Source organism: Papio anubis, chromosome 10, assembly GCF_008728515.1.
Source record: "Papio anubis isolate 15944 chromosome 10, Panubis1.0, whole genome shotgun sequence".
Taxonomy (NCBI): domain Eukaryota; kingdom Metazoa; phylum Chordata; class Mammalia; order Primates; family Cercopithecidae; genus Papio; species Papio anubis.
In genome coordinates this window covers 106,097,942-106,113,124 of record NC_044985.1, presented here as the reverse complement: position 1 = coordinate 106,113,124, position 15,183 = coordinate 106,097,942, and the positions used below count along the sequence as shown (strand labels likewise).

General features: G+C 52.9%; 1 protein-coding gene across 3 annotated transcripts in view; it reads left to right on the top strand.

The window, feature by feature from the left end:
- The first annotated feature begins 6,881 nt into the window (after nt 1–6,881).
- Nucleotides 6,882–15,183, top strand: part of PAX3 (paired box 3) — a 98,351-nt gene continuing 90,049 nt past the window's right edge. The window contains exons 1-4 of one of the 3 annotated variants that reach the window (XM_003907997.3): nt 6,882–7,349; nt 8,662–8,897; nt 10,210–10,336; nt 11,567–11,701. In XM_003907997.3, coding sequence (XP_003908046.2) covers nt 7,265–7,349; nt 8,662–8,897; nt 10,210–10,336; nt 11,567–11,701 — 583 coding nt within the window. In that variant the 5' untranslated portion in view covers nt 6,882–7,264. Of the gene's footprint in view, nt 7,350–8,661; nt 8,898–10,206; nt 10,337–11,566; nt 14,660–15,183 lie in introns of those variants that run through there. The other 2 variants (XM_009183169.2, XM_031651548.1) reach the window with 2 other exon arrangements.

Here is a 15,183-nt window from a genome sequence, read left to right as displayed (position 1 = left end):
CCCTGGGGCTCAGGGCCCCACTCAACTCTGTCTGCATTCACCCCTCCTCGAATGGGTCTCCTTGCCTTCTGCGGACATTGGCGGCACCCCCGCCCCCTAGCCCCGCACGTTTCCCGCAGAGCTTCCTGATCCTTCTCCATCTAGAGGGTACCTCCAGGAGCCCAGATCGCCGATCCTTGGGCTCGGCCAGGGCTTCCGTCGCTTCCCACCTGGGAGGGGGCCGAGGGATGGAAAGAAGCATTTATTCCGTGTCTCTAAGGCCAAAGGGCGCTCGGGGAACGCTGAGAACCCTCCCCGCCCTGCGTGATTGTGTGTGTGTGTGTGTGTGTGTGTGTGTGTGTGTGTGTGTACATGTGTGGCTGTTTGTGTCCCTGTATGGGTCGTATATGTGTGTTTCTAAATATCTGGGAGTGGTGCGTTTTGTTAAAATACTACCTTTTCTCGGGCTTTACGGTTCACCTGCTGCAGTCCAGGTAAAAAAAGTCTCCTCTCCCTAGCGTTGCCGCCGTGAAACACACTTTCGCTTTAACCGTAGACTCCTCCTGGTCCCGGGTTGGAGGGGGAAGCAAGTGCTCCCTGCCCAGAAGGAGCTGGGGGCAGGGAGGTGGGAGAGACCCAGTGGCCGCGTGCAGGGCCCGAGAGCCGAAAAGTGGCTTCAAAGGTTTTGGTAACGACTCTTCGGCCTTTATTTATGCCCCTATTAATACAATATCCATCATGTAGATATCGATCTTTATCCTTTAAACTGATACGCTGAGAATCAATTAGCCATGCAGATTACATTTCCTACATATCCAAATGTTAATCTCTTAGGCTCAGAGCCGGTGACAATATATTTTTGCAGCCAGATAGTATTAGATTTCGTTCAGAAAAAAAGAAGACGAAGAAGAACAGGAAGACTCTCCGAGGCTCCTTCCTCTTGGGGCTACTTGTCTTAACTCTTGGCCAGGCTGGGGCTGGGGTGCCCCTCACAGAGTTTTCCGGGGCCAAGAAGCGAGAGCCCGAGGATGGTGCGCGCGCAGGGCCACGGCGGGGAGCCGGGCAGCTTTCTGCAAGAGGGCTGTGGGAGGTTGGCGGGTTAGCGAGGGGTCTGCCCTTCTGCCGCGTGCTCCCTGCAAGCTAATCAACGCGTCTCCGTGGCCCCTTTCGATGGGTTTCTGTGTCGGAGATGGTCAGGTTTCATCTTTTTAGAATTTTTCCACCTGGTTCTCCAATCTCCAAGGTTCTGGATCAAAATTATTCTCCTGTCCCTCGCCCCCAAACCTACGACTTGTTTAAAGGTTCATCTCCAGAAAAAGAAACTTTATTTAAAAGAGGAAACGGGTGTTTTCTTGGGTGATGGGAGATGAAAAAGTTTAAGGTCTAGGAAGGAACTTAATGAAAGTCATATGTAGAAATTCAGGAAGCTGAGGCATCCTGCTTTGGTTGTGGTGATGAGAGTTTCTCCCCTCTTCCCTCGCCCACGCCTTCCCTCCATTCTTCCCTTACTGTAATATATTTTTTAAAATTTATTTCCTTCTTTCTCTCTTTCCTTCTCTCTCTCTTTCTTCTTTTTCATCCCCTCCGCCTCTTCCCCAGTTTTGAAAGAGTGAGGGGTCGAGAGAGGACGTGTCCTAGGGCAGGCAGCCCTCCCGGGGTCTGTGGACTGCGGGCTCTCAGGAGAAGCCTGGGTGGAGTCGAATATCTCCGAGAGGCAGGTGCGCGCAGCACGCTTCAAAACGCCTCTCTGCAGTCCCAGGTCAGCGCTCCCCAAGACTCTGGCCAGATCGCGCGGGGCTTGGCCCCTGACAACTCTGCCTCCTCCACCTGTCGCGTTTACTCCGTTTAGTTGGCTATGCAGTCTCTGGCCCCAGATGTGCTTTTAAAACCCGAGGAACGCGGGTGCCGGACTGATTCTCAGCCTCTTCCCTCGGGGTCCCATGATCCCACTGTGGCGAGCTTCCAGGCTTAGCGAGGATATGTGGGTTTGAACATTCGTCTCCCATGTTTCTCTTTTCTTGCTCCTCGCGTCACTGGCCCCTCTTCCCTACCGCTGAAATCCATCTCGAGGAGAAATTTTCTCCGAGGGTTCAAGAGACCCAGGCTGAGAAGCGGCTGCGGTTCACTGCGCTGGTTCAGGAGCTGGGGCCGCGTGGAGTCGGAAGGAGTCCAGTCCGGATCTGAGCGAAATAAAGACCTGTTGGCTCCCTCCGCCCAGTACCCTCCTCCCCCAAGAGCAGGACACACAGCCCCAGCTCTTTGTGTACAGGCGCCCGGAGGCAAGAGTTCCTGGAGTGGTCACTCGCCTACTTTTTTGCTCCAGGAATCAAGGAAACCAGCGGACCCCAAGATTTCTTTTATTCACTTCTTCCAACTCTGTTCCCGCCCCGACCTCACTCACAGCCTTTGCCTGACTCTGCAGAGGTCAGACTTTCTGGTCTTTCCAAGGCCCAGGCTGCCTGCCTCCAATATAAGACGGTCCCTCAGCTAAGTAAGGCCCTTCAATTCTTACCCCTTTCACACACTCCAGGTTCTTTCACTCACACACATACACACAGCCCGAATACACACACTCCCCGAATACACACACCAAAGAGCAGTTACCGATTTTCTCTTCTAAACATCACCTCCACCCCACCATGAACTTTTACCTAATTGAGTAGAACATTTTTTGGAAGATTAGACAGACTTACTCTAATTTTCTAAAAGACACCTTTCCCCCTCCCCCCACCCGGAGAATCGGGCTTTGGAATCTTGTCTTCCTTGTTTTGCCTAAAAATAATTTTCTCAGACCCAAATGGACTAGGAGACCAACCTCTATGAGATGTATTCTCTCCCTCCCTCCCTGGCTTTAAAAACCTCTTTCTTCTTTCCCTCTTTTCTTTTTCCTTTCTTATTTTCCTTCTTCCTTTCCTATTTTCCGTCTTCCTTCCTTTCTTCCCACAAACCACATGTTCTTCATTGTAAACCCGCTCACAAGTTCCCTGGGGCTCCCCCAGCTGCAGGAACAAACCCACTTCGGCTGGCCTACACCACGTTTCAATGCGATGTCCACATCCTCATCCAGTCCCTTAATCCGAACTCATCCCGACTGATTTTTCGATGGGGAGAAGAGCGGCGCCAATGCTTTTGACAAATAACTGCGGGGGGCCTAATGGCGGTCACTGAGGCAGCAACTGCGAAGGACCACGGGTTTAACCCGGGCATTCATCAATCCTGTATCATCACATCCGGACCGGAAGCTCATGATCAGGAACCTGGCGTTTCGATATCCTCCCTGTGAGCCCCCGGCAGCCTTTCTGTGGGACTGGGGGTTTCTCGGCGTTTGCCCAAATTTTACTGCATCCTGAGAGTCACGCCTGGGGCTGGGCGGGTGGCCAGGAGCTTCTCTGCTCGACCGTGTCAGCCTGCTAGAGCTTGGCCCTTCAGACAGAACGAAAAAGGCCTGGGTGGCAGACGCCAGTCCCGCTCCCTACTAGGTCAGGGACATTATTTTGAATAGATCATAATTTCCTCTTAAGACTTGTGTTTCACTGAGTATGAACTCATCCCTCAGAGGCCCGGAGGAGTTCATGGGCCATGAAACCCTTGTGCCAGTGTCCCCAAGTGCGGAGGCTGTGCGCTGAAGGGTACTTCGCAGCCCAGACTGAAGTCACCCAAGCGCGACTAGGCTGTAGGTCCACGCATCCAAACGGGCTGCAAGGTAGAACCTTCAAGCCAACAAGGGCAAGCTCCACCCAGGCCTGGACAGGCAGCCCACTTTTAATTTCACCTGCAGCGACTCTGAAATTGGAGGTAGAGGGGCAGAGGGGGCAACAGAAGCTATTCCCCCCACCCCCTGTTTTTTTTTTTTGTTTGTTTGTTTGGGTTTTTTTTTTGGTCAAATTATCCAAGTACTGTCTTCAGGGCTCCGGTTTCATTTCGAAAGTGCACAGAGCGTGAGTGGAGGCTAGGTTCGTTCACAACACCAAGAGTCCCCCTGATGCGTTCTGGGTAATTTGTTAGCCCGGGGAAACTCCACTGCCTCCCAAACCTGGGTTCAAGGATGCAGGCGCGGGCCCTCGCCTTCCAAGCCCCACCGCTGGGGCATTCCTTTACCAATTAGCACCTGTACCGCGGCCAAATTTGGCACCAGGACTCCTTGGCTCACCGGCTCCGGATAGGGAAGTGGCCTGGACTCCCACCAAGCTGCGGGGATTGGGGGTGCGGTGGCTTGGGCTCCGGAGAGACTTCAGAAAGAAATAAACGGGAGGCTCAAGCCTCGGAGATAGAAAAAGAGTGGCTGGAATCACCCGACTTTCCTGAGACCTGTTGCGCCCGGTTCTGCGAAGTCCCCGGCTCTGAGCCGGGTTAACTTCGACAGAGTGCGGGCGCCCTAGGCCGGGCAGCCTCAGCCAACATTACTGTCCTGGCCATCCCAGGTCGGACTTCTGGGACACAGGCCACAAGAAATTTAGATTCCCGAAGTCTCTGGATGTGGCTCAGCTGTCCAGAGCCTAAGGGTGCTCATCCACCCCTCTCCGTGTCTCCAGGCACCTCTGGCCACTGCCCGGTGGAGAAGGGCCGAGCTGATCATCTGGGTACATATGAACCTCAGAGCGCTTGGCAGAAGAGAAAGAGGCCGGAAAGGAGAGAAAATGAGTCGCCCCCTGATTCCGGAGTCACATCCTCATGGCCTCCATTTGTACGATTTTATAGCAAGTGGTGGCTAGTTTATGAACCAGCCCCCATGGACACTTAAGACTCGGCTCAGCCGGCAGTACCTCCGTTCAACGGTCTCGCGGACTCTGCAGTCTAAGGGACCCGGAGAAGGAAGCTTGAACAAGCGCCTCCCTCCAGCATCTGCCGGCTCTCAGGAGAGAAAACTGCCGGCAGGAGAGAGACGGGTGGACTCTGGGAGGGCTTGGCCAAGCCCCCCGCTCAAAACCAAATGAGACTCAGTCCTAGATGTTCTTTAACTGCTCGCGGGGTGCCAGAGTTTATTTTAGCTGAGAGTTGAGCCTGCATTTGCCTTCTTGAAATTACACTTCGGATACCTCCTTCACCCAACAATTACCGCTGACCCCAGAAAGTGTTCTGTCGGCTCTGCTCAACCTTTGGGAAGAAGAAAACTTGGAAAAAGTCTAACTCTCAAAACGCTGTCGCTGAGAAGTGGCTTAAAAAATAAGGACACAGGCTTTGGTGACCCCAACTCCTTAAAAAGAGAATAAGACAATTTTCCCCTTGAAAAAAATGGAATCATAATTTGTAAAACCAAGTTAAACAAGGCACATGCCTCCCTCATGGGTCCAGACATTTTTGGTAGTCTCCTGAGACCTGTCCCCGTGGCTCTGAGGGTCAACCAAGCCTTCTGGCATCAGGCAGGCTGAAAGCTTGTCTGTTTTCCCCTATGGTGGGTGGGTTTTTAAAGGACCAACTTGTGGACTGCTGAGCAGCTATACCCCAACCCCCTCAACCCCCCCCCCCCACCATCTTGCCTTCTGAGTTTGCCTTAATTAGGGAATGGCGAAGTAAGGTGGGGGCCCGAGTTCACGTCAAAACTGTCAAAGGAGGTGGGGGAGGGGGACAGAGAGAGAGGAGTGGAGAACTCCTGGCGCACGAAAAATTCAAAAATCGTAAAAGGAAAAGGGGGAACTTGAAGCCCAGAAGTCATTGTTTCCTTTATTTCAAAGGGAAAAACCTGCCCGATTCTCATCCTTTTGATTGATTAAGGCCCTGAATACCTCGCGGACCCGGAGTGACAGTCCCTGAATAGACTCGAGCGAATAAAGCGCAGTGCATAGCGCGGGGCTGGCACTCGGGGGTGTAAAGGAGGCGAGTTCGCTGGCACTTACCAAGTTATAAATAAAAGGCTATGCACAATGGTACCTTCTCTAAGGACAGACAGTCTTTACAACACTCCTGGCGTCATATCCTGCTGGGGACACTTCAGCTCCTAGCCAAGACTTCGTTCCTTTTATTTTTCCAGCAGTTTAGTCTGAATGCCATAATAAATTCCTGAGAACAAACGCTGCAGCCGGGCAAAACTTTAACATATAGACACATCTCTGTCGACGCATCAGGGATCTATATGTGGAGATTTAGAGCCGCAGCTTGCCAGAGGGGTTTTTAAATCAAGGAGAGGAGCCGAGTTTTTTTCTGCACCCTCCCCCCATATCCCCAGCCTTCAACTAACGAGGGCTTGGGCCTAGCGACGGCTGCCTGTGCTTCACACTAGTCCAGCTTGCAGACGGAGAAGACAAAAGAACATCAGCGCACCCTGGACTCACTCCCGGGAGAAACCCCATCGAGAGGACCCCTTAACAAGCCTAGGCCAAGGGGCACTGACCATAGGAAGGAAAGCTAAATATGTCTGGGGCCCCAGATGCCTTCTTATTGGAATTGTGCCCCCTTCAGTGGCAGTAAGCCAAGAGAAATGAGAGCGAGACCTACAGGTAGAAAAAATGAGACATAGAGAGACACAGGAAATCACAAGAGGAATACAGGCAGAGCGAGACACATAAAGAGAGACACAGAAAGAGACAGAGAGACAGAGAAATAGAAAGTCAAGGAAAGAGAGATCAGACACACACACACACACACACACACACTCACAGAGTGACAGAGACAGAGAGACAGAGACTCTTCTCCACCCCCAGCTACTGCCATTTCCCTAGGGCTGTCTCTCTCAGTTTCCACCGGGCCACCCTTCTCTCCTGGGCAAGGGGCGCAGCGCGGGTCCCCCTCGGGGCCGGCAGAGGCCTCGGCACCACCAGAGATGGGAAGAGAAAGTGGCCGCTGTCGCCCAATCAGCGCGTGTCTCCGCCACCCGGGACGGTCTCCCCATCGGCCAATCGCAGCTCAGGGCTCCTGACCAAGCTTTGGGCAAAAGAACTAATAAATGCTCCCGAGCCCGGATCCCCGCACTCGGTGTCACCACAGGAGGAGACTCAGGCAGGCCGCGCTCCCGCCTCACCGGACTCCCCGGCTCGCCGTGGCTCTCTGAGCCCCCTTTTCAGGGACCCCAGTCGCGGGAGCATTTGCCCGGACTCGCACCAAACTTTTCCGCCCTGGGCTCGGGATCCTGGACTCCGGGGCCTCCCCGCCCTCCCCTTTCCCGGGTTCCAGCTCCGGCCTCTGGACTAGGAACCGACAGCCCCCCTCCCCGCGTCCTTCCCTCTCTCTCCAGCCGCTTTGGGGAGGGGCTCTCCACGCTCCGGATAGTTCCCGAGGGTCACTCGCGCCGCACTCGCCTTTCCGTTTCGCCTTCACCTGGATATAATTTCCGAGCGAAGCTGCCCCCAGGATGACCACGCTGGCCGGCGCTGTGCCCAGGATGATGCGGCCGGGCCCGGGGCAGAACTACCCGCGCAGCGGGTTCCCTCTGGAAGGTAAGGGAGGGCCTCAGGGCGCCGCCTGGATCCCGGGGCCTGGGACCGGCTGCCTCACCCCATCTGCAGGCTCCACAGGCTCCTTTGGTGCTTCCAGTAAGCCCATTCCCCGGGCACCCCACACCCCAAGAAGCACCAGTCGGGGGCGAGGACCTGCTCGATTTCCTTTCTGCAAATGGAGCGCGCTGCTCTCTTCAAATCCTGACGGAGCTGGGCGGCCAGGCCTGCAGCGGGCCGGGGCGACCTGCCCCTGTTGTTTTGCAAATGTCGCGGTGGAGAAGGAGGTGAATCAGCTTCTGAGCTGCAGAAGCAACTTCTCCGCAATTTGTCCACTCGAAATTGTCTCGAAATTGTCCCGGCTGCGCCCACACTTGTGAAACATATGTTAGTTCAGGAAGCATTTTTTTGCCCTACAAAATTGTGGTGGCTGACGCCGCGCCATTGTGATTGGAATTTTTAGAATAATTAAATAAATTAGAATTCTATTTGTGTCAAATAGCGTCTAGAATTTTCTGTAACTTGTTTAGGAATCGCCTTTCAGTCCACTTGAAGATTCTGGGAATCCCGAGGAGGCAGGAAGCCTTGCAAGCCTGAGCCGTTTCCAATGGTTTTCGAGGTTAGGGTGCCCCAGCAGAGATCCTCATCGCCCCCACCCCCACCCCCTTCTCACCCAGCCTAGAGTAGAATGTAACACCCAGAGCAAGAATGGGGGCTAGGGGACCCAGGAGCAGTCCTGCCGCTGCTGTGGTCTCTGTCCCAAGATGTAACAGGTGACACAGGCACTGCTGCTTGGGCCTCCTTTCTGGACCCCTTTGACTCTTGGCTGCTGCACTTTTGGCTAGACACCCCAAGGGCTATCAGCTCGCCCAAGTCCCTTAGAAAGGGAGCGATCCCAATTGGACAGGGATCGGTGGGATCAGAGTTCATCAAGGCCAGCGCCTGGGTGAACTTCTCTTCGCCAGGCGGCTGTTTCTAGAGCAAGCTAGACACTCTATCAGCTACAGGGTCTCCTAAGTTGCCACTCCTCCCGGGCCCAAAGGGGAAGATGCTTTCTCTGGGGAGAATTATTTTGCCCCACTTGCTGTCTTTACACAACGTTACACGCGCTATATTGCTGAATAATTTGAACAAATGTGATTGAAAGGAGGTCTGGGTCTGGGAGTCCGATGTCGAGCAGTTTCAGTGTCGGTGCTGTAACATGAGGATGGGCCAGAAGACTGCGAAATTAAGTGCTGCTGTTCTTTGCTTTTTATTTTCCTCCAGTGACTTTTCCCTTCCCTTCCCTTTTTCCCTCTTTTTCACCTTCCCACAGTGTCCACTCCCCTCGGCCAGGGCCGCGTCAATCAGCTCGGCGGCGTTTTTATCAACGGCAGGCCGCTGCCCAACCACATCCGCCACAAGATCGTGGAGATGGCCCACCACGGCATCCGGCCCTGCGTCATCTCGCGCCAGCTGCGCGTGTCCCACGGCTGCGTCTCCAAGATCCTGTGCAGGTACCAGGAGACCGGCTCCATACGTCCTGGTGCCATCGGCGGCAGCAAGCCCAAGGTGAGAGGGCGGGCCTTGCCCTCCTGGCTCCCAGACTGTGGTCCCCTGTTTTGGGGAAGAGTGGGCAGGGGGGAATGGCTGGCATCTGGGGCTCTCCAATGAGTTATTTTTGAAGTTTGTGAAAGTGTGTAAAGGGGTGTGTGTGTGTATGTGTGCGCGCGCCCTGGACACTTCTTGATGAACACTTAGGGAAAGCTCTCTCCTTTTAGCAAAGGAAAAATCACATTTGTTTTTTTACAGCCCATAAGCCTTGCAATCCTCATCAAATTATTTTAATAGATAAACACTTAAAGTAGGCAAGCTGTATGTGCCCACCTGTTGCCGATTTCTTCCTTAAGTGTCTTCCCAGCTCCCACCCATGGCACTGTCCTTTCCAAAACGAATGTAAGGAACCTCTTCAGGTTTTATACTGGTTTGTCTCCCAAACCCCGCCCTCAGTCTCCCCCAGTGCAAATTGTTTTCAATGAGTCAAAAACTAGGATGATTAGTTTTCTTTGTAATAAGCCAATGACTCCATTAAAAAATATAAGCAGTTTGGTGCTATCCTCAAATTATTTTGGTTCCCTTTTTAAAAAGAAAGAGTCACGCCAACTAGGGTTGAGTGGGAGGGAATTACACAAGGTCTGTCTTTTCTTCCAGTTGCCACGGGGCAAAATCAAGAGGGTTATGGTAAACCGAAGACCTCCAAACACCCTCCTCTTCCTTCCCATCTACTGAAACCCTTTCACAGCCTTTCTAAGAATCTTTGGAACCTTCTTCTTCTTTAAAAAATACATATACTGGCGGTGGAGAGAAGAGTCAGTCTCTCTTATTTATATTTGTCATCGACTCGAAGTTTTAAAAACCTAAATACGTACCTTTACATTTCAGTCTTCACTTTAGCATAACTATACCTTTGGAAAAGCACAAGTGGAAGATTTAACTTAATTTTTCAGCTCCTTTTTCAAGCATTGCTTTTTTAGTTTCGTTTTCATGTTGGTTCTGTGTAAGGAGTTGCCTTATTTCCAGGGATGAGAAAGTACAACCCCACCCCACCCCCATCAAGATGTTATAATTCTTTTGAATTTATCCCGGTTGTCTGGAGCCTGTCTCGGGGAGGTAGAGGCTTCCCAGGCTGCTTCGGAATGGGATGTGTTCTTGTCTGTCTCTTTCTAAAGTGCCTCGGAGAGTTGGGGTCTTTTTGCTAACAAAGGGGGACTGTCCCAGAGGATTCAGGGAGGAGCATCCCGACAGGCCCAGAGGCGGTGGGGCCGCCGCCACCTGGCCCAGGGTACTGGGTACCAACGCCTGCCCGCCTGTTCTCTTAAAGCAGGTGACAACGCCTGACGTGGAGAAGAAAATTGAGGAATACAAAAGAGAGAACCCGGGCATGTTCAGCTGGGAAATCCGAGACAAATTACTTAAGGACGCGGTCTGTGATCGAAACACCGTGCCCTCAGGTACTAGGCCCATTAACGTCTCCCCGAGGCGCGATAGTCGCTATTGCCCCGGCAGGTAGAACAAGACGTAATCACCCCAATTATCGATCTCAGCTATTGGAAGGTGGCCTCTCCCGAGGCCCTGAAATATTTAACAACCAGGCGTTCTTGGCACTTTATGGAGGGAGGGGTGAAATGCTTGTCCTGGGGGCGGAGGGTGGCGAGACCACCGCTGAGGACTCCCCAAAGAAGATTTCTGACAAGGAGGCAGGGCAGGAAACGTGAGGCGGAGGCAGAGCGTTTATTAATATTGATGTTCCCTTTTAAAGAGAAACAAATGTTTTGGTAACCCCAACCGAAGGGAGATGGGGCCCGCGCCGGGAGGGACTTTGCCGTGTGCGCAGGGCTGTGGAGGCTTTCACAACGGCCCCGATTGCCCCCGAGAGTCTCAGGGACGGTCAGGAGCCCCCTGCCGCGGCAGCCTGGGGGAGGCGGAGGGAGAAGAGGGGCGAGCACGGGGCCAGCGCGAGGGCGCACGGGAGGGTTTGTTTTTAATTAAAAGGAAACTCCCTTTTTCCCTCTGCGAGAAACATATATTTCAGAACATGGATTTGTTTACCAGACTGGAATCTGGAAAAAATAAGTGGGAGAGAGTGCATTTTCTTTTGATTTTTACAATAGGAAACGATTCTACAGTTGAAATTTAAACCCTTTATAGCCTTAAAAAAAAAAAAAAAAAAAAAAAAAAGAAAAGGAAAAGAAGAAACTTGATTTACGGGGGGGGGGGCGGGGGGTGGTGGTGGACAGGTCAGCTTTGGTTCTTCCTCCCTTAAGGCGAACCGCAGGATCCATGCATTCAGGTGGGGAGGAAGGAGGATACCCAGTGGGCTGGTGGGAGAATTCTCTTAGATTGGAGACCTAGAGCCCGGTCTTTGGAGTCCAAGAAGGGAAACGCTTCCCAGAATCGAGGGACAAAGATGGCATCCGGCCCTAACCTGGAGGCGCGGTTTTCCCAGGCTCCGTCTTTCAGTACCGAGATACAGATAATAGGGAGGGGGGGGTTTGAATGGCAGGATGAGAGGGCTGGAGAAGGATGTGGATGCCCAGGGATGCAGGAGGGGACCCCCGAGCAGTGCAGGGCAGCGGCTCTAGGGACCTGGCTAGGGGTTGGTGGGGGGGCCTCCTTCCCGCACAGTCCCTCTTGTCTCAGCTATGCGCACTCCCTTGCTTCCTTCCTCCTCCCGCCCCCAGTGAGTTCCATCAGCCGCATCCTGAGGAGTAAATTCGGGAAAGGTGAAGAGGAGGAGGCCGACTTGGAGAGGAAGGAGGCAGAGGAAAGCGAGAAGAAGGCCAAACACAGCATCGACGGCATCCTGAGCGAGCGAGGTAAGAGGTGGCGCCTTGGGCGGCGCACTCGCTGGGGACCTTGGCGGGCATCGGACGTTGCGGATCTGAAGGCAGCCAAGCCCAGCTCGGATCAAGATGCCTTCGTGCTCGGTGTCTCTGCGCCTGAGTAAGGGCATGGAAGTGGAAGACCAGAGGGACACTAGGAATTAAAACAAACATTTCTATTCTGCTTAGTTTTTCCGTTTTGTAAATCTTTCTTTCTTACCACTGTCAGCCCCTGGGATTCTAGAACTGTGAATTGTGCTCTATTGGAGGGGGCAGGGGAAGCTGTTACTCTCTTGCCATTAAACGGTATGAGACTGGGCATCTCTGAGCAATTGTAGGGCCTGGGATAGAGGGTACTTGAATCTTCAGAAGTTGAAGTAGCTTTTATGCTCTCAGGAAAGGCCCTGGTCTCTGGAGTTTCCCCGCAGTAAAGGAGAGAGAGAGAGAGAGAGAGAGAGAGAGAGAGAGAACTATTTTGGGCAAGGGCCTTCCAAAAGTTGCCGCCACATTGGCTGCCTTATAAATGTGTGTGTGTGTTCACTGGTTTGATTTGTTTGAAATTAATTTTCAAATGTGACGGGGTTTAACCTGTGTGTGTCTGGGAATTGAAAGGAACCCAAGCTCTGGGTTACAAATTGAAGGGATCTGGGTTCTTAGAGTGCGGGCACCCTCTGTCTTCTAGGGGTACGGACCCCCGATTCCTTTTTGGCTGTGCACTGTCAGCACTAAGAAAAAAAAAATCTCCCTCATGGGAGACAGAAGTGCAGCTCGCTTCCCCTTCACCCGCTGCAAGTCATCCTCAAACTTTAAGGGTACACACGCAAAAAGAAAAAAAGAAAAGAAAAGAAATGCCATCAGAGTTGAACCAGGAAGGGATCATTGCAGTGGGAGATGGGGGGATTGTGTCTCAGTGGCTTTGGCCTTGGAGATGGTTGCCCCTTTTCAAATGCACAAATGGTCAAGAGTGGCCAGCAGCCCCACTCGCGCCTGAAGTTTCCCCACCTGGGACCTGGAGTTCACCAGGCAAAGTCAGTTTTGGAGTTGCCAGAGGGACAGGAGGCTTTCCAGGGGGGCTCAGAGCCGTCACCGACTGCGACTAGCTGGGCCTGAGCCCTTACCAGAGTGGCATCCAAGTGGGACTTCTTTTATCTTCATTGCCCAACTCTGGGGCAGCCACTGGCTCTCCCGAGCGGCTGCTTTACAAAGCAGTGCAAGATCTGTACAAAACCTGGAAGGAATATTTAGATTTGGAAGTTACAGACCCAAATGGCTGATTTCAGGGAAAAACAAATGTAGATACTCTGATGCACACAAGAAATCAAAGACATGTCCAACTACAGCAGGTTGGGCAGGAGATGCTTCTTTTGCTGTATGACAGAGGCCTCCTACGGACTCAGCCTGAATCCTCTTTTTGGAGAGTGCATTTTTCTGCCCTGGTCTCTGAGAAGATACCTTGGCTGTTATCCCAGGCCTAGCTGCAGCATAGAGGTGCTGAGAAGGGAGGAAGGTAGGGAGTCCAGACAACCCCAAACCAAATGTGTTCCTGTGGGCAATGGGGAGAAGAGCCCGGAGCGGTCACAGAGGCTGGGGACTCACGGCTTTGCTACTTGTTGCTGGAGGCACCGGCGTGGCAGGCTGGCTGCTCTCTCGCAGTACAGGCGACTGAGGCCCAGGAGACAAAACGTCCCAAATGAGCTGGTCAAACATTTGTACAACTTTTCCAGCTTTTACAAAGAAGGCCTTCTCTACACAATCTACACTTGGAGATGAACTTGGGAGACAAAGCCTGGAGAGTCCATTGAAACTCACACTTTAGCTCAGCCCAGACAAAGCTCCAGCTCGGAGCAGCTTGATGTGAACAAAGGAAGGCAACCTTTTTATAATTCAAGGAGAAAAGAAGAGAAAACAGCACCACAAAAGGCTGAGAATAGACATTATGGGCTTGCAATGAGGGATGAATTATTCAATGAGCCCCAATAGCTGCTGCGCCAGGAAGTTTTATGGACTCTCCAGCGTGGAAAAAGTGGCCATTTCACCTACAAAATGTTTCTAGTCTTTTGGGCTGTCTAGCTGGGCCGGCTGCTATTCAAGGGCAATTGCTACCATTTTTAAAATCAGAGTATTCTCCCCAGTGGGGGCTGTGCTGTTGGAAACACACACATACACATACATACACACACACACACACACACACACACACACACACACACCTTGGAGACTGAAGCCTAATTTAATTTGGGGTTGTCAAGGAAGATGCAGTGTCAGTCTCTTCAGCACCTCTAGCTCCTTTTTAGGTGAGCCCTGGAGGGCAACAGGGGCCCAGAGAAAGGACAGAGTGAGGTGTAGTTTGAAGTCTAGAAACTTCAAAAACTTCTTTCTGTTGTTTGGGTATCAAAAATCCCAGGCTGCCCGCTTGTAAAATAGAATGAATGCTGATAAAGCGCTCCTAGCGCCCTGGCAGAGAGGGAGGAGAAATCTGAGGGAGGAGGGACATTGGGGTCCTCTAATCAGTGTGGTGTATTCTTGCCTGTTTCCAGTTAGTGGGCCTGGTGGGTGCTGCTGAGCCTGGCTTTTCAAGGGACATCTTTGGCCTGAGGTCTGCTTGGCAGACACTGGGACAAAAGGATTGAGCCACCTTGAATGAGGTCAGAATCACCCTCATTCTTCTCTCCAGTGTCTTTCTCTCAGATGGTCCTCTTAACTTTCCCAGCTTTCCCTTTTCCCTCGTTCAATCCAAGAGCTGAGTGGCTTGCGGAGCTAGTGCGCTCGGGCCCGCGCTCCCTAACGGGCGCGCACTAAGCATGATGTACCCTTGCTGCATCCATCCTTCCAGCTTCATAGCTCAGGAGAAAGGAGAGGGCTGGGCGGCTCAGGAACACTACCCCCGCCCGCTATCGCCAATCCCCCCAGCCCCTGGCCCGCGCTGAGACTGGAGCAGGGGCAGCCGGGGGAGCCAAGTCCTGGCCGAGGCATCCGGGGCTGTGGGCACGGCCCTGCGCAGCGGCCGCTCAATGGGCGCCTCTGTTCCTCCCCCGGCTCGGCCGAGCGGGCCCGCGGGCGCCGCCACAATGGGCTGGGCCCCCACTCCTGCGCTCTGCGCCAAAGCGCCGCGCCGCGCCGCCCCCTCCCCTACTCTCTGGACGGCTCGAAGCTTAGCTCGCCGGGCTGCAGCCGACTCAATTGCCTCCTTTATGTCCTTCTCACTTTCATCTAGACACAGCCCGCCTCCCCCCTTCTTCTCCTCTTTTTTTTTTTTCCTCCCTTGCCTGAGGCTCACATTAGTGAAATTTCTGCAACCTCCCCCCATTTTTTTCTTATTTTAAAGAAAGCCCTTAACACAAAAGCGGTGACTAATCAATAGAAACTGCCCCTTCATCATCTCCTCCTCCTCCTCCACCCCTCCTTCTTCTCCTCCAGCAGGGTGACGCTTTTCCTGTTTGTGAGTTTTGGGAAACATTTTTGCTTTGTGCAGTAAT